We start from the raw sequence: 23,682 nt of genomic DNA, 5'->3' as shown, positions 1-23,682 counted from the left end.
GTTTTGAATTTTTTTTTTTTTCAATGTAAATGACCAAATTGTATATTTATAAAATTTTCCCATAATTAAAATGGAACAGGTAATACATGTACTAATCTTTTCTTCAAAAGCCTCTACTTGATTTTCAAATACTTCGGAAATACAAAAATCTATTAATTTGTCTTTATTTATTTCCAGCTGCTTCATCTTTAGACAAATACTTTTGGAATTTCAAAAACATAAGGGTCCAAAGTGCCACTAATAAAAAAGACAAAGGAGTAGTTTGAGAAAACTTCCTATATTATGTATTAATTGAGAGAGGGTTTGCGCAAATTCCATCCAATTTCTCTGCTAAGATAGGAAAAACAATCTACTTTCTTCCCCAATTAGGGTTTCTACAAAATCCCCAAATATCAAACCCTACAAAATCGATCCCACAATTATGAAGGGACACAATCCAGTTGAGGTGGCAAAGACGGTGTTGGAGGTTGCTGACGTGGCATGGTCAGCTGTGGAACACTGTCATCACCATCATCATACAGAAACGACGGCGTCAGATGTATGTGAAGAAGATGAATTGAAAGCGTTGAGGTCTGAAAATGAACGGCTTAAACGTTTGCTTCAACAAAATCTAATGCTTCTTCAAAGCATCTCACAATCTCCTTCCTTACTTGAACAAGATTGTCCCCCCGATGTATGTTCCCTTTTTTTTTTTTTTTTTTAAGATTCATATACACACATATAGGGGTGTCAAATGCGCGGGTTGGGCTGAAATTGGGCCAATCAAAATGGGCTGAGGTGATAAATGGGTTGGGCTAAAATCAGCCCAATGTGATCTAAATATTACTCCCACCGTCCCAATTTAGAGAAAACGATCAAAATGGTCCTTAATTTTATAGCTGTTGCTTTATTTTGTTCCTTAATATATCCCACTTGACTGAAATGGCGACTTTTGGAAATTGAAAATAGTGAATTTTGTTAGAGAAAATGGTGTTTGGTTTCATGTAGCTCTTTCTTTGGAGCTAACAAAGAAGACAACAATGGTGGATCTTGTTAGCCACGTGGGGTCAGACAAATCTGTTAGGTGTAGGGTAAAGGACCAAAATGAACACCTTGTGTCATACATCAAGGACCATTTCAATCAAGTGGGATATATTAAGGACCAAAATAAAGCAACACCTATACATTAAGGGTCATTTTTTCTCCCAATTTAAGTGTCTTAATTTGACTGGGCATGGAGCTTAAGAAACAAAGAGAGACTTTTGATTCTTGTGCTTCTAAATTAAAAAGATGCGTGTAATGTATTAAAATGTCTTTTGAATTTTGTAGTTTTATACTGGTCATGTATGATGTTTGAAACTTGCTAAATATTTTAGAAAGAAACACTTTTTTTGGGACAGACCAAAAAGGAAAGGAAAGTAAGACACTTAATTGGGATGGAGGGAGTAGGATTTTGTTCTTAGTAAAATATTTAATTTTTATTTTGTATTTTGTGTAGCTTCATGATCGTCTCTTAGCTGCTGTGGATTCTGGAAGCTTTTTGAAACAGCTGGAATCACTCAATCGAAATTCGGTTGATGGAAATGGCTGTCAATTTCCTTTCAAGGAGGCTACTGGTTTGTTATTCTATGTCTTATTCTTTTTTTTGCTTTTGTGATACCTGTAAAGTGTAATTTTATGGATGGTATTTAATTTTGTAAGTTGTAGTAATATTTTCCCCAAGGGTGTGGTCTAGTGGTCAATGAATTGCATATTAACCTTGGTGGGTGTAGTAAGGTAGCAGGTAACTGATGCCGCGTTATTGAAAAATAGTTGTAGTGATATTTGTTGATTCAAGTATATTAAAGGAGATTATCTTGAGCGGTACGAGGATCGAACGGGACTGGATGAATTCAGGAATATATTCATTAATTGGAGTTGGGTCGAGCCATAGGGATTTAACTAATTCGTTTTTCAGAAAAACTTAATCTCTATATGTCTCATCCAGTTTGTTGATAAAGGACAATTTCTCAATGCAGAAAAGTAAGATGTGCTAGAACGTAAGCGTCTAAAGGTTTACCAAAGTTCTGTAGTTGATTGATGAGTAGTATGGAAACTGGTGGTTCCCTCTCATAAATTTTTTCCATTTCCAAAACATGGTTTTTCCCTTCATCTTATTCTTGATATGTTGTTAGCTTCTGTTACCTTACGTTATCAAAAAAAAAAAAAAAAAAAAAAAAAAAAAGAAAGATTTTGTTAGGTTGTGATTTACCCCAAACAAAATGTTGTTAGGTTCTGATATGGAGACGGCAGAACTTCTGGTAAACATGAGTCTTGAAGAACCAAGTTGGTGGGTTTGGGTGACTGAGGAAATGGTCCCCAGGAAGTTTGAAGAAAGAAGTGGAATAGATAATGATAATTACGTGATTGTTAGTGAGGAGTATGTTGTAGATGCAGTTGCCAACTTTATGGCTAGATGCGTAGTATCCAATTCGAAGGCTCAGGTACGAGGCAATTTATATATATTTATGCATATTTTATCTTATTTCAATTAGGGAAAATAACAAATAGTCCCTGAGTTATTGTTTTATTCTTGTTTTCGTCCCCATGTTATTTGACGAAGCACATTTAACCTTCAACTTAAACAGTTGTGTGGATTTAATCCCATTATTGACTGTGGAATAACAGACGTTAGGTAGCTCACATTCCTATCTTTGCATCTGATATATTGGCTTTCTTTGCGCGCGACCCAACACTCTATATCCATTAGATGATTTGGTGCTGTCTCATGCTTGTGGTGGGTTATAAGGGGAAACGAGATGTTGGAAGTAGGGAGGATTTTTCAGATTTTATAAATCTCACTTGCACCACTCTAAAGTGATGGATAATGTTTAAGAGCAAGTCTTTTGGACAGTTAAAAGGCAATGGAGATGTAAAAGAACTTTGTTGAACTGCAAAAATCGTTCCAATTGATTAGCTAGGTTCTAAAGTTGATATCCGCCAGCTTTTCCTGATGATCCTTCTAGATTGGCTGAGACTTCACCACTTTCACCAACCTTTATCACCACTTCCCTCTCATCACACCCGTCCTCCTCCTTCATGATTTGTCTCTTCAAGTTAGGCTTTAGTGATCAATGATATGATTGCTATTGGTGAACCCTTTTTCATCTGTTAATTTGCTTGGAATAGCTAACTTGTACTGTAGGATCCTGTTTGGATTGGCTTATTTTAGGTGCTTTTAAGTCAAAATAGCTTTTAAGCACTTTTATAGTGTTTGGGTAAGATAAAAAAGTGCTTTTAAACACTTGTTTTTAAGCTAAAATAACAAAAAATGAGCCGAAAGCCATAAGTTAGAATTCCTACGGCTTTTAGCTTATAAGACAAAAGCCATAAGCCCATCCAAACAGGCTCTAGATGTGGACTCCCAAAGTATGTAAATGAATCTGGCAATAGACTTGAATCAATAACAAGCTAGTGCAGAATGATTAGTTGATTTCATATGACTACTGTAAAGGTTTTTTTTTTTTTTTTTTTTTTTTTTTTTTTTTTTGAAGATAACATTGCCCACTGTGGGTTGTAAGATCCCACCTCATCACTTTTGAATGATGAGTTTTTTGTGTGAATATAAAGTTACCTTTACCTCAAAAAAACAGAGTGGGAGCTATGAGCTATCTAACTTCTGTTTACTTTTTAATCAATGATTGGATTAGAACCGCACATTAAGTTTAACTAGAAGTTAAATGCGCTTTATGAAATAACTCAGGGATTGAAACAAGAGTAACTCAATGAGTCATGGACTAAAAGTGTATTTCCCCTTTCCAGTTTTATTGGGTCATGTCATTCTTATCACTGTTTCTGTGTATTGCAATTGCAGAAGATGTCTCCTGAAGAACTGCAAAAGAGTAAGTTACTGTTTGTTCTTTCCTGTTCTTTCTATCCAGAGTCGGGTGCTAAATTTGATGATTAGGTGATAGAAATTTATTTTTCAGTGGCTTCTACATTTTCTTTTTCATACTTTTTCTCTCTAGGATAATGGACATTTAATGCATAGGTTGACAAAATGTAATGCTGGGTCTAGCCAAAAGCTGGTTAGGAACAAATGATCAGGTGATAGGTTACTTGTGATAGTCTTCCTTTAGATAATGCTTTTCATTTTTTATGACAGCTCCAAATCTATGAGATTTTATTCGATCTTGTTAGAGAATTGCATTCAAATATTCGATAGGGAGCGGAGAAAGTGCACCTTTTTGGTTAAGTACTAGATTTAGAAATAGATTCGATGAGAAAAGATGGATTGGTTGAGTGATTGTTAGAGATTGGTTAATTGATTGATTGTTAGAGGAGATTGATTGGTTTGTTGGTTGACTGTTCCTTAATATTTTCCATTGTGTGTTTGTGATCTTAGAAGGGGAGCCTTGGCGTAACTGGTGAAGTTGCTGCCGTGTGACCAGGAGGTCACGGGTTGGAGCCGTGGAAACAGCCTCTTGCAGAAATGCAAGGTAAGGCTGCGTACAATAGACCCTTGTGGTCCGGCCCTTCCCCGGACCCCGCGTATAGCGGGAGCTTAGTGCAACGGGCTGCCCTTTTTTTTTTTTGGTGCTCTTTGCTTGATCATCATCTTATTATGAGGTCTTCCACTTGACTCACAGCCTTGACAAAAGCATTAGAAGGCACCGGGAAAGTAGAAAGATTGTTCAATATTTGGCATGCTGCGCAAATGTTCTATGTCCTTTCCACCTGGGGACTTGCTGCAGTGGGGTGAGTACTCATTTTTCTTTTGTTTTTCTACGTTTCCATCTCATACAACAAGGCCTCGCTCCCAAACAAGTTGAGGTTGGCTGTATGAATCATCACTAACCATGTTTCTCCATTCCAATTCTTACATATTTCTTATCTTACATGTTTTATAAATTCTTCTATTGGGACTGCTACATCAGTGACGTCCACAGGGATAATCAATTGAAATGTGTGAATGTAATCTATGAAATTTCTTGGATAATTTAGGCCCTTGTGTAAAATACAGAACTTTGGGTTGAACTGTGGATCTGTTAATTTTGCTTTCATAGTTAATGCTTCAATTGCTAGACCGATTCGTTAGACATGATCAAGTTTTTAGTGCAGATTTTGTTCTTCTAATCTCCATACATCAAATGCATCTGACTCGCGACACATGCATGAACTATATTTTTTGAAGGGCTTGGCGTTTTTTGCTAGGACGTAAAAGTGCAGTGATTAAACCTGTTGTTTCTGCAGGTTGTACAAGAGCCGATCTGTTGTTAGACTTGCTGCTAAAGGTGTTCACAAGACAACCAAAATGGTTTTTAAGGCTCTTTGAAGATGCATCTGCTGTGTGCTTTCAACAGGATTGGTTGTGTGAATAAAGCGTGTAAATGTTAACATTGTGTACAGTTGTGTAAATTGAATCTGCGTCATGCTTGGCTTCGAAGTCATTCATGTGGGAATATTGTAAATAGTGTTAATTTGAAAAGATTCTTATTTTGCTGATGTTGCAATTTTCATTGCGGATTCGACCCCATCATACTAATTTAGGATAATAATGATTATTGATTTTCAATTCTTTTAGAACCACTGGACTTAATAAGTGGTAAACATGGAGCCTGAGAGATTTAAACGTTTTTGGTTCATTGTTCCTTTAGATGATTATTTATACACATCCACAGTTTGTATGGTTTTTGATCAAAATAAGTGACTCTGGTTCATGGAATATGGTCAACCGCAACTCATATTCTCCTATTCATGGAAAAGAAAGAATTTAACTTGTATGCACGGATAGTATAAAGAGATTATTAATCCGGAGTATCAAGTTATTTTTACCTGCTGTATCAAATAACTTGCTTCATTTTTAAGACTACGCATCTCAGCTTTACAATACTAGCTTATCTTTACCTGCCATGTCGTGTAATTTGCTTTAATTTCAAGATTATAAACTTCAGTTTTAACGGAAGGTTAGAGATATTTTTTGTAGGAAAAGGGTCAAAAATACCCCTCTACTATGAGAAAAGGGCTAAAAATATCCTTCATTACAAATTTGGGTCAAAAATACCCTTCCCATCATTGAAGTTTTCAAACATATCCCTGTTTTAACGGAAATCCTCAACATAACCTAATTTCATTTTTAAATCCGCTCCATTTAAATCCGACCTAATTAAATAAAAACCCATATGGGTTACCCGCTCCTGTGCCTAGTGGCTCCAGATGTAGAACTCGGAAACAAGTTGGTCGCATATGATTTTTTTATGTAGTTGGGTCGGGTTTAAATGGAGCGGGTTTTAAAATGAAATAGAGTAATTTTGGGGGATTTGGGAATTTCCGTGAAGATAGAGGTATGTTTGAAACCTTTAATGACGAAAGGGCTATTTTTTACCCAAATTTGTAACGGATGACACTTTTAGCCCTTTTCCCAAAGCAGAAGGGCATTTTTGACCCTTTTCCCTTTTTTGTATGACCATGCAATGTCAGTGTATTGAAGCTGCCCTCCAATGAAATAAAATGAAGGGCAATTCGTGAATTGCCCTTCTTTTGGGGTGGTCTTTAAATTTTGCCCCTTATATTTGAAATCTTTAAATTTTGCCCTTCGGCTAAAACCCACGGGTTCCAGGTTCAAACCCCCACTCAGTCAAAAATTTTTAAAAAAATCGCAAGGCAGAGTTTAAATTTCGCTATGCCCCCACCGACATACACTTGTTAAGGAATTACCAAAGTTATGCCGGATCCGGCATACTTATGCCTTATGGGCAGACTTGGCATAACTATGCCGGATCCGGCATAACTTTGGTAATTCCTTCACAAGTTTATGCTGATCGTAAGATACTTATGGGCAAACTTTTAGTTAAGCCTTAACTAAAAGTCTTTTCCTAGTTATGCCTTATGGGGCATACTTTTAGTTAAGGCATAACAAAAAGTATGCCCTATAAGGCATAACTTTCCTTAAGACATAGACTTTGTTTTATAAGCCAAATTTGGTTAGTTCAAACTCCGCATATTGGCAACCAAATTGAACTTAACATCAAGAAAGCGATACTTATTGAAAAGAAACGAGATCATACATTAGGCGTAAACAAAGCATGCTCATAAAAAATGATATTGTTTTTATATTTTATCTCTTTGGTGCATCGTAGGATGTGTCAATTTGCACAACTTGGTAAGTGCAAATACTAACGATCGAGGTACATTTGCAACATTTTAAGACACGAATATGCATTAAGATACATTTAGGTAGAAACGAACATCCACATTCTTTATTGGTTTGTTATGATTTTAATGTCCTGTCCCATTAAAAGTTTGTCCATAAATATGGTCGACATTCGGTATAAACTTGTTAAGGAATTACCAAAGTTATGCGGACCGGCATAAACTTGTTAAGGAATTACCAAGTTATGCGGACCGCATAAACTTGTTAAGGAATTACAAAGTTATGCCGGACCGGCATACTTATGCCAAGTACGCCCATAAGGCGGTATGCTTAGGTCCGGCATAACTTTGGTAATTCCTTAACAAATGTATGCCGGATCCGGCATACACGCGACCCAAATCTTGCCTTGCAATTTTTTTTTTAATTTATGCTTGAGCGGGGGTTCGAACCCAGAACCTCATGATTTCTGCGTGAACGCTCAGGGTTGCAACGCAAAGGGCAAAAATTAAAGACCAGCAATATGAGGGGCATAATTTAAAGACCACAAATATGAGGGGCAAAATTTAAAGACCACTCCAAAAGAAGGGCAATCCGCGCAAAAAAATGTAAAATGAACTGGAAGTTTAAAACTCAATAAAATGATGAACTTGCCCTCCAATAAAATTTGAACTCCATGAAGCTAGCATGTGGCAGAAAGGTGTTTGTTAACTCTCACTTACTGTTTGTAGTAGTAAAGTAGTATAATGAAACTAGAAAAAAAATTCGTGTATAGTACTTACCCTGAAATTCATGGCAAGAAGTGGAAGCAAAATGCGAATGGTCAATGCGAAACAAATACTATACTATATATATTCCCTTGTGTCCAGCAAGTAACATGATTATCAAACAGGGTTACAATGAACCATTTCTTGAGATTGCCGGAGGGCTGCCTATCGGCAATCCTTTCCTTGACGACTCCAGCAGATGCAGCAAGATCATCAGCTGTATCGAAGGGATTCAAGTCAGCTACTGAATCAGATGTTGTTTGGGAGAGATTTCTTCATCAAGATTTAGTAATCCCCAGGTCAACGTCTCTTCCCATTTGCGCCACAAAGAAGGAGCTTTTCGTTACTCTCTTATGTCACTCACATATCCTCCTCGATGGAGGCAAATTGGTAAATCCCATGTCTCCTAATTCATTCTTAGTACTTGAACTTAAGAACTCTGATTAAAAGTGAAAGGGTCTTATTTATCCCACGACACTCTTAGTGGTGTCAATCCTAAGTCTCATTCTTATGTTTATGATGGTTTGTTAGTTATGTCCCAGCCAGTAACTATTGAGAGTGATCAAAGGACTTTGACTATGTGGTTTGTGGGAGTTCGAATTTTTATTGACTATATGAGTTTTGTCTCTTTCTTGACTTAAACGTGTAAGGTATTAAGCCTTTCTTGATCATTGTCCTTTAATCATGAATCTTGACCATATTATGTAATCTGCTGGAACTAGCTAGCAGCCTGAGAATCTAATATGTAGAAATGAGGAATTCCTTAAATTAGTACTATTCTTTTGCACGTGTTCGGGTGGTGGTTCTGGGGCAAGGCAAGGCTGTCTCAAAACACTGCCAGACGATTAAGAACTTTGAGTCTCATGGGACTAACTTTCATTAGACAGAGATGGCAGTCATACTTTCATGAACTCTTGAACGAAGGAGCGGACAGAGACATTGTGTTGGGAGACTTGGAGCACTCTGATAGGCGTCGCGACTTTGGTTATTGTAGGAGTATAAAGGTTGAGGAGGTTAAGGGGAGCTGTTCGTAGGATGCGCGGGGGAAGAGCGACCGGACTCGACGAGATTCTGGAGAATTTTGGAAAAATGCGGGTGGTAGGCTTGGAGTGGGTCGATCGGATTGTTTAATGTCATTTTCAAGACGGCGAAGATGCGGAAGAATGGAGATGGAGTACAATGATTCCCGTGTACAAGAACAAGGGAGACATTCAAAGCCGCAACAACTATAGAGGTATCAAGGCGCTAGGTCACACTATGAAAGTGTGGGAAAGGGTGGTGGAAATGAGGGTGAGAGAGGCGTGTCTATTTCGAGAACCAGGTTGGATTCATGCCGGGCGCTCGACTACGAAGCCATTCATATTGTAAGGAGATTGGTGGAGCGACAGGGAGCGGAAGAGGACTTGCACATGGTATTCATTGACCTAGAAAAGGCCTACGACAAGGTGCCAAGAGAGGTCCTATGGAGATGCTTGGAGGCTAAAGGTGTACCTATGGTGTACATTAGAGCGATAAAGGACATGTATGATGGAGCTAAGACCAGGGTAAGGACGGTAGGAGAAGACTCGGAGCACTTCTTTGTTTTGATGGGGTTGCATCAGGGATCAGCTCTTAGCCCGTTTCTATTCGCCTTGGTAATGGATGAATTGACGCGACAAATACAAGGTGAGGTGCCTTGGTGTATGTTGTTCGCAGAGATGACATAGTCTGATTGACGAGACTCGCAACGAGTTAACGATAAGTCGGGAGGCCGGAGACGGACGTTGGAGTCTAAAGGATTTAAATTGAGTAGACCAAGACGAGAATACGTGGAGTGCGGTGTTCGGTGGCGTACCGTGTGAGGTTGATGAGGAAGTGAGGCTTGGTACCCAGGCCATTCAAAAGAAAGGAAGTTTCAAGTATCTTGGGTCTATTATACAAGGAGATGGGGATATCGACGACGATGTTTCACATCGTATTGGTGCAGGGTGGATGAAATGGAGTGTTACACCTTGCATTTTGTCCATTTGGATATTTCGAGTTGATGGCGGAAAGTTAAGGATAAGGTTATATTTGTTTCCGGTTTTGTTAAGAATGCATAAGTTGCAAATTCATCTTTTATTGGTATGGAACATTAAGGGTAAATTTGGAATAAGGAAAAATTAAGGGCTAAGAGAGGAAACAAAACTTTCATGAAATGGCCAAGAGGCCAAGGTGGCCGTGGGCCCCACTCATATAGTTGGCCAATTGCCTTAAGCCAAGAAATGGTACGTGTGCTCTTTCTATACTTGTGGAGGTTATATATATATATATGCATGGATGACAAGGCAAGGTCACAAATTCATCTTTTGCAACTAAAGAAATTTCTAGAAAATTTAAGAAAATTGGAGAAAAAAAAAAAGAGGGAAAAGATGGCACATGACCGGCCATGTGCATGCAATTATATATATATATATACAAGTGATGAATTGTAAGACACAATTCATCATTCCTAACTCTAGAAAATTCAAGAGAGATGGAGAAAAAAAAAAGAAGAGAGAATTCGGCCAAGGGGCTGGCCGAATGGTCCCTCAAGGCCTTGCTCAAGAAAAATTATTTTCTCCTTGTCTCCCCACTAATTGGAAGATCCTCTACGACGTGGAGTAGTTGTTGGAGCAAGAAAATCATCCGTTGTTGCCTTGTCCAAAGCGCCGAGAAGAGAAGATGGATGGAAAGGTGAGGCTCAATCTTCCTTACATGTTTTATAGGTGTTTATGCATGTTGTGATATGTAGAAAGGAATGAAGTTCATGAAATTATGGTGTTGTGTTATATGGCCGTGTATATGTAGTGTGGTATAAAAGTGAAAAACTAATTCTATTTGGCATGTATTGGTTGTTGTGTTATGGATTCTATGATGTAAAATGAAGGTTCAATGATCCAAGTTGAAGTTATAAATTGTGTGGGCTGATTTGGAAGATAATGTGACTTTAATAGAGTTTCTTGTATTTATGAAGATAATGTCATTTACGTGCGGATCATTGGTATAGTTGATGAATGTGGAAGAATGAAATGTGTTGCCATTGCTCTTGTGGAATATGGTAAGTTTCGGGTGGCATTACATGTTGGTCGGATTGTTTTGAATATTGTATGGATTGCTTGGAATGTTCTTAAATCATGCGTGAATGGTTTCGGATTAGTAATCGAATATATGAGCATTGGTATTGAATTGATTGTATGTAGTTTATTTGAATATAAATGAAATGTTGCCGAATGGTGTAGAAAGGAATTATTAATGTTAGAATGCGTTTTGGGATCACTTATGGATATTGCTAGTGTGGTTGTTGGTTTGGTTGTTGTTTATTTGGCCGAGTTGAATTCTCGGGGACGTTGAAGTTATAGGGGAAATGCTGCCGAAATTTCGGTAGACAAAGTGTTAATTTGGAATTGGATTCTTAAGTGTTTATGGCTAATGGTTGCTACCTAATGACATTATTGTAGATCGTGAGAAGTCGAGACGTAAGTTCGGATTAGCTTAGGAAGTGGCTAAGGTATGTAAAGCTCACCCCTTCTTTCTTTGGCATGTCTTAGTTAAACTATGGCCCTTATGTCTTTGTGAGATTGGACTTTAAAAGTTGCATAGCAAGATTTTTGTCGTAAAAGGTTCTGTAACTACGAACGTCCGTAACTTTCACTGAAAGGCTCGGATCGCTTCAAAATTGTTCGTAGAAGATCTTAATGCGAATAAGGTTACCAATTTTCATAGGCGGGCCCGGGTTGGTCGATGCACACCCGTGGTCCCCGAGATATTCGTTTGTATAGTCCTGATGACTTATTGAAAGAACTTAACTTAGTTATCGTTTTCGCTCTCGAGCGTCGCCTACTTATTCATTTGTTGAGTCCGTCACAAAGATATATATGACTATAGCTCCTACGGTTCCTTAGTATGCTTAAGATATTTGATACGTTTCCGAATGTCGTCCGAAAGGTATTTGACGTGACTAAGTCCCGAATTTTAAATGATAGCTTGTTTTGATTTTTCCATTACATCTTTGGAAATGTTTTTTTTTTTTTAAAATTGCATATAGTTTCTCACGACTCTGCTCGTGCACATTATTGTTACCTCCTTCGCCGAGTCCCGGGGCCGGTTGTTATCGTGCGCATTATGTTAAACTTCTTAGTATGATGTGTCCCAAGTCGCCGAGCCCTTTGAGAACCGAGGATAATGGTGTTATGATGTATATGTACGCCGCGCCCTCTTGATGGGTACCGATGGTATATATGATGTCTTGTGTGACGGGGATACGGAGATATGAAAACTTCGGAGTATGATGTGTTATGGCGCCAATGTCGGGAGGGCAACCATATTCTAAGAGCCTATGCATGATTTGCATTTTACTCGGTAAAGCATTTATATATATATTATTAAACATGTTTTACGTAACTCGCATGATTTTCGATAATTGACATGCATATGAAGGTCTTATTTACCGAGTCCCTCACTAAAGGGCGGGACACGTTTTGTGGGCATATGATATGTGATTTAGATAGTCCGGATTATGATCGGTTTATCGGAACCGGTGGTGGGGCAAACCCGGTGGTGAGGCAAATGCCCCTTTATTTGGTTTAGGCGAATCCCACATCGGTCAATGTTTTTTATGATATGTTTGATTTTCTGTATATATGAGACAGAAATGTTTTTTTTTAAAAGAAAGCTAAGCATTTTGGCATTCTGGCTATTATATTCACTTTCCGTACTCTTTACTTCGGTTATGATCCTGTTCACTGTATTCTTGCTTTGCATACTCAGTACATATTCCGTACTGACCCCCTTTCTTCGGGGGCTGCGTTTCATGCCGCGCGGTACGCCCGGTGAGTCAAGATATTAGTAGAAGATGTTCCAAATGGGATTGGCGAGCTCCATTTTCTCCGGAGCGGCTGGCGAGTCGGTTATTATGCTATGGTTTCATGCTCCGTGTTAGAGACTTTGCGGACGAGTGTCGTGGGTATAAGATGTCGGTTGTATGTAAGTGGCTATGTAAGCCGGTGTATTATTACGCATTGTGTTATAAGTTTCATATGTTACAAATTTTTATTTGATTTGAAAAAGATGAAAAGCATATTTGACTTTCCGCAAAACTTCCGTTATGTATTTATGTTATGGCTAAAGGGCCCAGTATGATTATGAACGTCACAAGAGTCAGCGGGTTCGCTCGGCCCTAGGTAAGGGTCGGGTGCCCATCACACCCTATCGGATTAAGGGTGTGACAAATTGGTATCAGAGCAGTTCGTCCTAGGGGTTGTCTGCAAAGTCGTGTCCGGTAGAGTCCTGTTTATGGTGTGAAGCGGCCACATTTATAAACGGGAGGCTACGGGCATCTAGGATGGTTACTCTTCTTTCACTTCTTAGATCGTGCCATAGAGCCAAGACGTAGGAAATGAGATATCTTATGCTAACCCTGGTTTCGGCGGAAGAATGACGTCGACGGGAAGAAAGGTGATTAACGATATGGGAAGCTATGAAGCACGCAGGTAAGTAAAGGTACAAAAGATATATGTTGAGTACGGTATTGACACGATTGGAGTGAAAAGTTGAAGATTAAAAGGGAAAGTAAACAAGAAAGTGTAACAGGTGCAATTTGAGTTGGACATACGAGGTATGTTTATTATTTTTGTCTTTGTTGATATTGGGAGCCTGTGTGGCCGTGATGTGATATGATATATATGTATATGTATGTGATGATGGCCCTGTGAGGCACTGTTGGTATTTCCTGCGTGCAGGTTCTGGGATAGTAAGGAATACAGAGGAAACTTTGCCAAAATTTTTCTAGAAATAATACGAGAATGAGATGTAAGTTTAGAATATGTCTGGGAAAGGTCGTGTCAACAGTAATGATGGGATTTGACTGAGCTGTGAATACAGCTGCCTTTTAGGAATAAGTTAATTGTGGAGTCGGTGATAATAGTAAGCAGGAGGTCGATGGGAATATGGTAATAAGGAATTTGGAATGGACTAACGATAATAAGAGATGATTTAGAAAGGATTGGTAGGTTTGAATAGAGTAATATGTATTAAGGCATCGACTGAGTCAATAAGTAGGAGAAAAATATGACAAGATTATAGTCACGGGAAGTAATGATACGAGTAAGACAGGGGTATGAAGGAAAAAGAACGGTGACGGATAGGAAAGCATTAATAAGACAGCTAATGAGATGTGTTGTGAGGACGTTTGAAATATGATAAGACTTCAATATGTCCTAGATTATGTGGTGAAGGTCGTGCGGTGAGGTGGACGCGGTCATACCGAATTAAAGCGTCGTATTTCATCAAAATTTCAAAGTTAAGCGTCTTTGGAGTGAGAGAAATTTTAGGATGGGTGACCCCCACGGGAAGTTTTACGAAAAGTCTTACAAATTCGGATGTAAGAGGTAAACGGGAAGCTAGATTAATCTAAGAAAAATTAGAGTCTGCGGAGTGGGCAGGAACCTTAAAAGGTCGAGTAGGACGGGGCGGATTAGGTCGGGGAAAAAAAGGGAGTTAATGGAAGGAAGGAATAAGAAGGAAGCGAGACAATAGTGTAGTAATAGGTTATAACGTGTATAACGGAGGATACGAGTGCCATAAGTGTCGGGACGGCGGAAGGCCAGGTTATAGGAAGATGAGAAACAAGATGGAATAAATGTCAGAAAATGACTGGCGTATTACGGATAAACGTGGGTGAGTAGAATACGTTTTGAAAGTGAGAGGAGGATTATATAGGAGTAGTGTGTTCTGAGAGGCACAGAGATGGCATAAGATTCCTCGTGTGTAGAATGAAAGACAGACATAAATGGAAGAAACGACAAGGGGATGCCAGAGAAAGCACCAAGGTATGCCGGGATAAAGATAATATTCCGAGAGACCTTTGGATACTTATAGTCGGAGTAAGGGTATTGCCTAATTGGGATCGGAAGTAAGGACATGAGGCAAGTATAAATAGATAATGATATAAGGACACCCCTAAAGGGGGGAAGCGGGTGAGAGGAAATGCAAGGATGAGATAGGAATAATCGACACGGTAATGTGTTCGATACGGACGTCTGAGCTACAATGAGACCCCCCCTTACTGAATTAAGTTAGTGAAATCGAAAAACCAGCAATAAGTGGACGAAAGTTAAGATGGTATTTAAGGCAGTGTGAGAAGTTATTGCGGAGACTTTGAGTGACAGGACGCTAGGAAGTGGACGTGTAGGAGGGGGAATAGAAAACCCTTTATGGTAGGAAGTGAGGAAAGTCAAGAGTGGTTAAAGGAAGGGAAAGAAATATGACAAAATAGGGCGAGTGAGTTTTGGTGACCAAAGGAAGGGAAGATAGACAAAATAGACGAGCGGGGATGAACAAGAAATGCGAGAGGACGAAAGAACCATGTCTAAGATTGAGCGCACTTTATACAGGTTGTACAAGGATAGTGATGTCACCCGTAAGTATTGGTATACTAAGAATGAGACTAAGCACGTATTTGGTAAGAAGAGCGAAGGTTTAGCAAGGACAATGCAGTTGTGATATTTCAGGGACATTACAGAAAAATGTAACGATAGTTTAAGCCGGTTACTAGGATAGAATTAGTGCGGAGGACGGACGAGGCATGGCTGTGGTTGAGCTAAGGATCTGTTTCGATACCGGAGGTCAGACAAGGGAAGAGAAGACAAAGTAGAACATAAGGATTAGTAAAGCGACGCCGAGGTATTTCTTGGGCTAATGCGAACCTTTTGCGTATTCTTGCAAAGATTGCAACATAATGTGTGATAGGAGAGTAAAGAGCGAGAAGGATCTTCGAGCTAAAGGTACAAAAGAGTGTCAGCAAAGATGATGAACCCAAGAGGACACTTGGGAATGACAGCGACAGTTAAAATAAAAAGGAACAGTGATTAGTAGTTTGGAAAATTTTGGAGGAAAGAGAAAAATGCTGCTTTCATAAATGGAAATAAAAGAATTCACTGGATGTTAGAAGAAGGTTTATGGACCACTAAGTAATCCAAAACTGAGAGCACATACTATGGAATCACACGAAGCACCAACGTGAAAACTGTACCCAACTATGATGATAAAAAGTCTGCATCGGAAAGCTAACAACGAATAAGGATTGACGAAAGGATAACCAAGACTACAATAATGGAGATAAGGATTTGAATAAGAGTGAGATACGAGCTAGATTCCGGTCAAATACGCGAAGGTAAAGAAGTGGAAGAAGTAGGTCGCAGGCAATAAAGGAGTTAAGTAGGAATGAGATGAGACTGACTTATGCTTTAAGGAATGATTAGGCAACTGACCATCAAACCCTAAAAGGGATAATTATTCTAAGAGAAAAGGATATTGCACCCGTGTTTCCCGTACCTTGGGATCCGTTGAAGTCGTGGCCAATAAAGATGCAAATCCATAGGTGCTTGGGTTACGATTATAAGAGTCCGAGTTCACGTAACGGTCATGGGAGGATCTGGAAGGTCGGTGAGCTAAGGGATCAATGAATGAGCGGTAGGCGATAACCCTAAGAAGGGAGCTCCCCCGAGGTGCTTATGAGACCCCGTAAGGTTAGTTAAACATTCGAGGACGAATGTTCTAAAGGGGGGAAGGATGTTACACCTTGCATTTTGTACATTTGGATATTTCGAGTTGATGGCGGAAAGTTAAGGATAAGGTTATATTTGTTTCCGGTTTTGTTAAGAATGTATAAATTGCAAATTCATCTTTTATTGGTATGGAACATTAAGGGTAAATTTGGAATAAGAAAAAATTAAGGGCTAAGAGAGGAAACAAAACTTTCATGAAATGGCCAAGAGGCCAAGGTGGCTGTGGGCCCCACTCATATGGTTGGCCAATTGCCTTAAGCCAAGAAATGGTACGTGTGCTCTTTCTATACTTGTGGAGGTTATATATATATATATATATATATATATATATGCATGGATGACAAGGCAAGGTCACAAATTCATCTTTTGTGACGAAAGAAATGTCTAGAAAATTTAAGAAAATTGGAGAAAAAAAAAAAGAGGGAAAAGATGGCACATGACCGGCCATGTGCATGCAATTATATATATATATATATATATATATATATATATATATATATACAAGTGATGAATTATAAGGCACAATTCATCATTCCTAACTCTAGAAAATTCAAGAAAGATGGAGAAAAAAAAGGAAGAGAGAATTCGGCCAAGGGGCTGGCCGAATGGTCCCTCAAGGCCTTGCTCGAGAAAAATTATTTTCTCCTTGTCTCCCCACTAATTGGAAGGTCCTCTATAACGTGGAGTAGTTGTTGGAACAAGAAAATCATTCGTTCTTGCCTTGTCCAAAGCGCCGAGAAGAGAAGATGGATGGAAAGGTGAGGCTCAATCTTCCTTACATGTTTTATAGGTGTTTATGCATGTTGTGATATGTAGAAGGGAATGAAGTTCATGAAATTATGGTGTTGTGTTATATGGCCGTGTATATGTAGTGTGGTATAGAAGTGAAAAACTAATTCTATTTGGCATGTATTGGTTGTTGTGTTATGGATTCTATGATGTAAAATGAAGGTTCAATGATCCAAGTTGGAGTTATAAATTGTGTGGGCTGATTTGGAAGATAATGTGACTTTAATAGAGTTTCTTGTATTTATGAAGATAATGTCAATTACGTGCGGATTATTGGTATAGTGGATGAATGTGGAAGAATGAAATGTGTTGCCATTGCTCTTATGGAATATGGTAAGTTTCGGGTGGCATTACATGTTGGCCGGATTGTTTTGAATATTGTATGGATTGCTTGGAATGTTCTTAAATCATGCGTGAATGGTTGCGGATTAGTAATCGAATATATGAGCATTGGTATTGAATTGATTGTAAGTAGTTTATTTGAATATAAATGAAATGTTGCCGAATGGTGTAGAAAGGAATTATTAATGTTAGAATGCGTTTTGGGATCACTTATGGATATTGCTAGTATGGTTGTTGGTTTGGTTGTTGTTGATTTGGCCGAGTTGAATTCTCGGGGACGTTGAAGTTATAGGGGAAATGCTGCCGAAATTTCGATAGACAAAGTGTTAATTTGGAATTGGATTCTTAAGTGTTTATGGCTAATGGTTGCTACCTAATGACATTATTGTAGATCGTGAGAAGTCGAGACGTAAGTTCGGATTAGCTTAGGAAGTGGCTAAGGTATGTAAAGCTCACCCCTTCTTTCTTTGGCATGTCTTAGTTAAACTATGGCCCTTATGTCTTTGTGAGATTGGACTTTAAAAGTTGCATAGCAAGATTTTTGTCGTAAAAGGTTCTCAGAACTACGAACGTCCGTAACTTTCAGTTCGAAAGGCTCGGATCGAACGTCAAAATTGTTCGTGAAGACCTTAATGCGAATAAGGTTACCAACTTTCATAGGCGGGCCCGGGTTGGTCGATGCACACCCGTGGTCCCCGAGATATTCGTTTGTATAGTCCTGATGACTTATTGAAAGAACTTAACCTAGTTATCGTTTTCGCTCTCGAGCGTCGCCTACTTATTCATTTGTTGAGTCCGTCACAAAGATATATATGACTATAGTTCCTACGGTTCCTTGGTATGCTTAAGATATTTGATACGTTTCCGAATGTCGTCCGAAAGGTATTTGACGTGACTAAGTCCCGAATTTGAAATGATAGCTTGTTTTGATTTTTCCATTACATCTTTGGAAATGTTTTTTTTTAAATTGCATATAGTTTCTCACGACTCTGCTCATGCACATTATTGTTACCTCCTTCGCCGAGTCCCGGGGCCGGTTGTTATCGTGCGCATTATGTTAAACTTCTGGAGTATGATGTGTCCGGTTCGCCGAGCCCCTTTGGCCGGGAACCGAGGATAATGGTGTTATGATGTGTCCGGTACGCCGCGCCCCTCTTGGCCGAGTACCGTGGTATATATGATGTCCGTGTGACGGGAATACGGAGATATGAAAACTTCGGAGTATGATGTGTTATGGCGCCAATGTCGGGAGGCGACCATATTCTAAGAGCCTATGCATGATTTGCATTTTACTCAGTAAGCATTTTGATATTCTGATTATTATACATGTTTTCTGTAACTCGCATATGATTTCCGATAATTGACATGCATATGAAGGTCTTATTTACCGAGTCCCTCACTAGAGGGCCGGGACACGTTTTGTGGGCATATGATATGTGATTTAGATAGTCTGGATTATGATCAGTTGGTATCGGAACCGGTGGTGGGGCAAACCCAGTGGTGAGGCAAATGCCACACTGGTTTAGGCGAATCCCACATCGGTTAATGTCAACTAGGGGTGGGCACGGTATGGTATATACCGAATACCATACCGATACCGAAGTTTTTAATACCGCGGTTTTGGTATTACGGTATTTGGTATGGTATTTGGTATGAATTTAAATTTTCTTTGGTATTCGGTATGGTATTTGGTATTTATAAAATAGATACCGAGATACCGTATACCATACCGAAGTTTATACTACATATATACAATCCATATATATTATATTTACTATCGCTAAATATATAGACTAGTTTTCGTAGAAAAAATTACATCGTATCTCATTTAATGCCAATTTGTATCTAATAGAAAATTGTACCATCAAAGCTAACCTTTTATCCAATAGTTTCATGCTTTCAGTCTTTCACATGTGCTGAGGCCTAGTTGCGACCTTTAATTTGTCTCTGCTATTTTTCCAATACATTAAGACTCGAAATGGTGGAAATGGCCTATTCTCTCTGCTGCTGAATGAAATTTTTGGTGTAAAATTGTATAGGACTAAAGATTATGCTTAATTTTGGCTAATGTTGTTTAGACTTTGGAACTTTGACTACTCTATCGTGATTCAAATATCCATTGTGTAATTGATTAACGACGAAAATTGCTTGTACTTTCTTTTAAATATGTCTATTTGTGTATGGTGTTAGTTTAATATAATTGAGAAAAGTCGAAGTCATAATCCTTTATTACATGAGTATATACGTAAGTCGAAGTCAAATAAACTATGGTTACCGAATTACCGTACCGTGAAATACCGAAACCGAACTTAAAAATACCGAACCATACCGAATTAGTTTGGTATGGTAATGGTATCGTATTTTTAAAAACCGAATACCGAAGTTACCGAACCGAAGTTTCAAATACCGTACCATACCGTTCCATGCCCACCCCTAATGTCAACTCATATGATATGTTTGATTTTCCGTATATATGAGACAGAAATGATTTTTTTTTAAAAGAAAGCTAAGCATTTTGGCATTCTGGCTATTATATTCACTTTTCGTACTCTTTACTTCGGTTATGATCCTGTTCACGGTATTCTTGCTTTGCATACTCAGTACATATTCCGTACTGACCCCTTTTCTTCGGGGGCTGCGTTTCATGCCGCGCAGGTACACCCAAGTGAGCTGAAGATATTAGTAGAAGATGTTCTAGCGGGATTGGTGAGCTCCATTTTCTCCGGAGCGCTGCCGAGTCAGATTATTATGCTATGGTTTCATGCTCCGTGTTAGAGACTTTGCAGACAGTGTCGTGGGTATAAGATGTCGGTTATGTAAGCGGCTAGGTAAGCCAGTGTATTATTACGCATTGTGTTATAAGTTTCATATGTTACAAATTTTTATTTGATTTGAAAAAGATGAAAAGCATATTTGACTTTCCGCAAAACTTCCGTTATGTATTTATGTTATGGCTAAAGGGCCCAGTAGGATTATGAACGTCACAAGAGTCAGCGGGTTCGCTCGGCCCTAGGTAAGGGTCGGGTGCCCATCACACCCTATCGGATTAAGGGTGTGACATGGAGACTCGCCTCCGGAGTGCTGTGTGATAAGAAAGTGCCTCCAAAACTTAAAGGCAAGTTCTACAAAGTGGTGGTTAGACCGACTTTATTGTACGGAGCGGAGTGTTGGCCAGTCAAGAAATGTCACATTCAGAAGATGAAAGTCGCGGAAATGCGAATGCTGCGGTGGATGTGTGGACACACTAGGAGGGATAGAATTAGGAATGAAGATATCCGAGACAAGGTGGGAGTGGCATCGGTGGAGGACAAGATGCGGGAAGCGAGGCTGAGATGGTTTGGGCATGTGAAGAGGAGAGACACGATGCTCCAAAGGCGGAGGTGTGAGAGGTTGGCTATGAATGGTTTCGGGAGAGGTAAAGGGAGGCCGAAGAAGTATTGGGGAGAGGTGATTAGACAGATATGGCACGGCTTCAACTCACCGAGGACATGACCTTAGATAGGAGGTCAGGAGGACTCGATTAGGATAGAAAGGCTAGGTGGCTTACCCTTTCACCATAGTAGTTGCGCTTTGCTCATTTGTTTATTGCCTTTTGGTTTATGCATTTGATTGCTGCTTATATTTGTTGGGACGTTGGACTTTGATTATTTTATTTATCTATAGTATTCAATGCTTCTTTCTTTCCGGACTGTTCTACCATGACTTTCTCGCTTTTGGTATTCGTGTTATCATATTGTTTTCGATATGCTTGGCCCTATCTGACCTTTTGTCTTGTTTTCCTCTTGTCTTCCTCTCTTCTCTCTCTTGAGCCGAGGGTCTTTCGAAATGTACCGCCCTACCTTTCAAGGTGGGGGTTAGGTTTGCGTACACTTTACCCTCCCCAGACCCCACATGGTGGGATTATACTGGGCTTGTTGTTGTTGTTGTTGTTGAGTCTCATGGGACTAACGTTCAATTAAATCTAAGTCATGCATCCGCCTCTGCAATTACGTCCCACTCCATGATAGGTATGACGCTCCGCTTTATGCTTCAGCCTTGTAAGACACTCATTTGTACATATGAGTGCTGAAAGATTTTGGTTTATCATCTTGCTAACAAACTCCTGAACTACAGTTTTTACTTTTTTTTTAAATTTTTTAAATTTCCACAAAACTTCACCTAATGTTCTAATTTGAACTAAATGCAGAGTCTTTTACTTGATAGGTGGAGTGGAAAGAAATGTTTCATGGTGGCATCAAGGGAACTTAGCATTGCATTTGTTGACAACCCACGTCATTGGGAATGGACTACTCATCCGGACTCCAGGTTTTATGTATTCCTTTTCGTTAATATCTTCTCTATCTCTGCACTAGCAAGGTTGTTCATTTGTTTGTAATAGAACACAAAACATAATATATATATATATATATATATATATATATATATATATATATATATATATATATATATAATGCCACTTATAGATGTGTTTTTCAAATCATTTCGAAGATTCTCGGAAGTGGCAATTCTTAAATGTACACATTGGTTGGATATTCGAGGGAAGATAGAAACTCAAATGCTGTCTCCAGGGACAAACTACGCAGCGTATCTTGTATTCAAGCTACTGAATGACACATATGGTATTAAAACGTTGAATGCAATGATCAGAATTGTGAATCATGAGAATGAAAATGAAGCTGCAAAACGAGCTACAAAAGTGTACATGCCAAGTATGTCAAGATTCTTTATTAAAAATAAAACGGACCCACTGTATGAAAAGTATGCAAAGAAAAGAGGCAATGGATGGATGGAAGTACAATTGGGAGAGTTTTATAACAAGGAAGGTGATGATGAAGAAGTAGAAGCGCGATGTATGGAGATTGAGCGCCTGCATGACAAAAGCGGCCTTATTGTTGAAGGAATTGAGTTTCGCCCCCAATGATGAATCTAAATATAACTCTTGTTTTAATTTCTTTTTGTAGCTTGATTGTTTGTTGCATGTACCAAATTGAATGTGAATCATTGAAAACATCTCCTTTCTGCTGTAATTTTCTGTGTTCCATTATAGCCTATGTAGAGTACATGGTTGTATTTCTTGATGTAACAATGAATTTATATCAAGACTCTAATCAGTAGTGTCAATGATTGGCACTCGGCTTTCCTCCCCCGAACGAACCATAACTTAACACAAATAAGCCACTCATTCTTCAAGTATCTAAACTATTGTAAGAGGATAATCTACTTGTATAATTTATTCTTAGGGTACCCGCCTTGCACGTATACCTTGTCTCAATGAGTACGAAATTTTAATGAGTTAAAAAAAATGAAAAATGAAAAAGTACAAGTTTTTTAAAAGGGCAAAGGTGCAAATATACCCCTCAACTTTGCGATTTAGAGTAGATATATTCCCGTTAAAAAAGTGAAGTATATAGACCCTTGCCGTTACAAAATGGTGCAAATATACCTCTGCCCTTACACAAATAGTGCAAATATACCCTTTTCGCTAAAGAGATTTAAAAAAAAAAATCATTTAGCTTATTTTTTAATTAAAAAAAATGCCATGTGGCTTTAAAAAAAAGGTCTACCCATTTTTTTTAGTAGACATATTTTTCTAACGCGACATGGTAATTTTTTATTTTTTTTGGTGGGTTGGGTTTGGCTCGTTTAAAAAAAATATTTCTGAGGCTTTAAAAAAAAAAGTCTATCCATTTTTTTAAACGAACCAGACCAGACCCACTAGAAAAAAATTATCATGTGGCTTTAGAAAAATATGTCTACTAATTTACTCATTTGGTGATGGAGTGTGTGACTACAACTTGGTTCTCTGTCCAAGTTAATGGAGAGGGTTGTGGGTTCTTTCCAGGTAGAAGAGGGTTAAGGCAAGGTGACCCAGTTTCACCCCTCCTCTTTGTCCTGGTAATGGAGTATTTCTCAAGACTCATGGCAAGGATGAGTAAGCCGCCTGATTTTAGATATCACCCAATGTGCTAGGAACAACAGCTTACTCACCTCACTTTTGCTGATGATCTAATGATATTTTGCAAAGGGACAGAGGCTTCAGTAACTAGAGTCATGGAGGCTATACAATGTTTCTCAGATGCCACTGGCTTAACTGCAAATAGTGACAAGTCAA

The 23,682-nt window shown here is 38.8% G+C and overlaps 2 protein-coding genes across 3 annotated transcripts; both read left to right on the top strand.

The window, feature by feature from the left end:
* The first annotated feature begins 306 nt into the window (after positions 1-306).
* LOC132034282 (uncharacterized) lies at positions 307-5,463 on the top strand. The gene is made up of 6 exons (XM_059424582.1): positions 307-673; positions 1,478-1,595; positions 2,251-2,462; positions 3,833-3,860; positions 4,608-4,716; positions 5,212-5,463. Exons 1-6 carry the CDS (start codon positions 422-424, stop codon positions 5,291-5,293), a joined length of 801 nt encoding a protein of 266 aa, XP_059280565.1. The 5' UTR covers positions 307-421; the 3' UTR covers positions 5,294-5,463.
* Positions 5,464-7,807: 2,344 nt separating this feature from the next.
* On the top strand, positions 7,808-22,597 carry LOC132032374 (putative F-box protein PP2-B12). 2 transcript variants are annotated; one of them, XM_059421982.1, is made up of 3 exons: positions 7,808-8,265; positions 21,757-21,875; positions 22,059-22,597. In XM_059421982.1, exons 1-3 carry the CDS (start codon positions 8,008-8,010, stop codon positions 22,489-22,491), a joined length of 810 nt encoding a protein of 269 aa, XP_059277965.1. In that variant the 5' UTR covers positions 7,808-8,007; the 3' UTR covers positions 22,492-22,597. The 2 variants fall into 2 exon arrangements, with proteins under 2 accessions (XP_059277965.1, XP_059277966.1); XM_059421983.1 differs by having other exon boundaries at positions 8,126-8,265; positions 21,774-21,875.
* The last annotated feature ends 1,085 nt before the right edge of the window (positions 22,598-23,682 follow it).

This window comes from Lycium ferocissimum, chromosome 10 (genome assembly GCF_029784015.1).
Source record: "Lycium ferocissimum isolate CSIRO_LF1 chromosome 10, AGI_CSIRO_Lferr_CH_V1, whole genome shotgun sequence".
NCBI classification, from domain to species: Eukaryota; Viridiplantae; Streptophyta; class Magnoliopsida; order Solanales; family Solanaceae; genus Lycium; species Lycium ferocissimum.
This window is presented reverse-complemented; position numbering and strand designations above follow the sequence as displayed.

Excerpts from the sequence above, each read along its gene's own strand:
- LOC132032374 (XM_059421982.1), top strand. The coding sequence starts at position 8,008 with ATGAACCATTTCTTGAGATTGCCGGAGGGCTGCCTATCGGCAATCCTT. Across the intron at positions 8,266-21,756 it reads TCCTCGATGGAGGCAAATTG|AGTCTTTTACTTGATAGGTG; the intron begins GTAAATCCCATG and ends AACTAAATGCAG. Across the intron at positions 21,876-22,058 it reads ACTACTCATCCGGACTCCAG|ATTCTCGGAAGTGGCAATTC; the intron begins GTTTTATGTATT and ends ATCATTTCGAAG.
- LOC132034282 (XM_059424582.1), top strand. The coding sequence starts at position 422 with ATGAAGGGACACAATCCAGTTGAGGTGGCAAAGACGGTGTTGGAGGTT. Across the intron at positions 674-1,477 it reads AACAAGATTGTCCCCCCGAT|CTTCATGATCGTCTCTTAGC; the intron begins GTATGTTCCCTT and ends TATTTTGTGTAG. Across the intron at positions 1,596-2,250 it reads TCCTTTCAAGGAGGCTACTG|GTTCTGATATGGAGACGGCA; the intron begins GTTTGTTATTCT and ends AAATGTTGTTAG.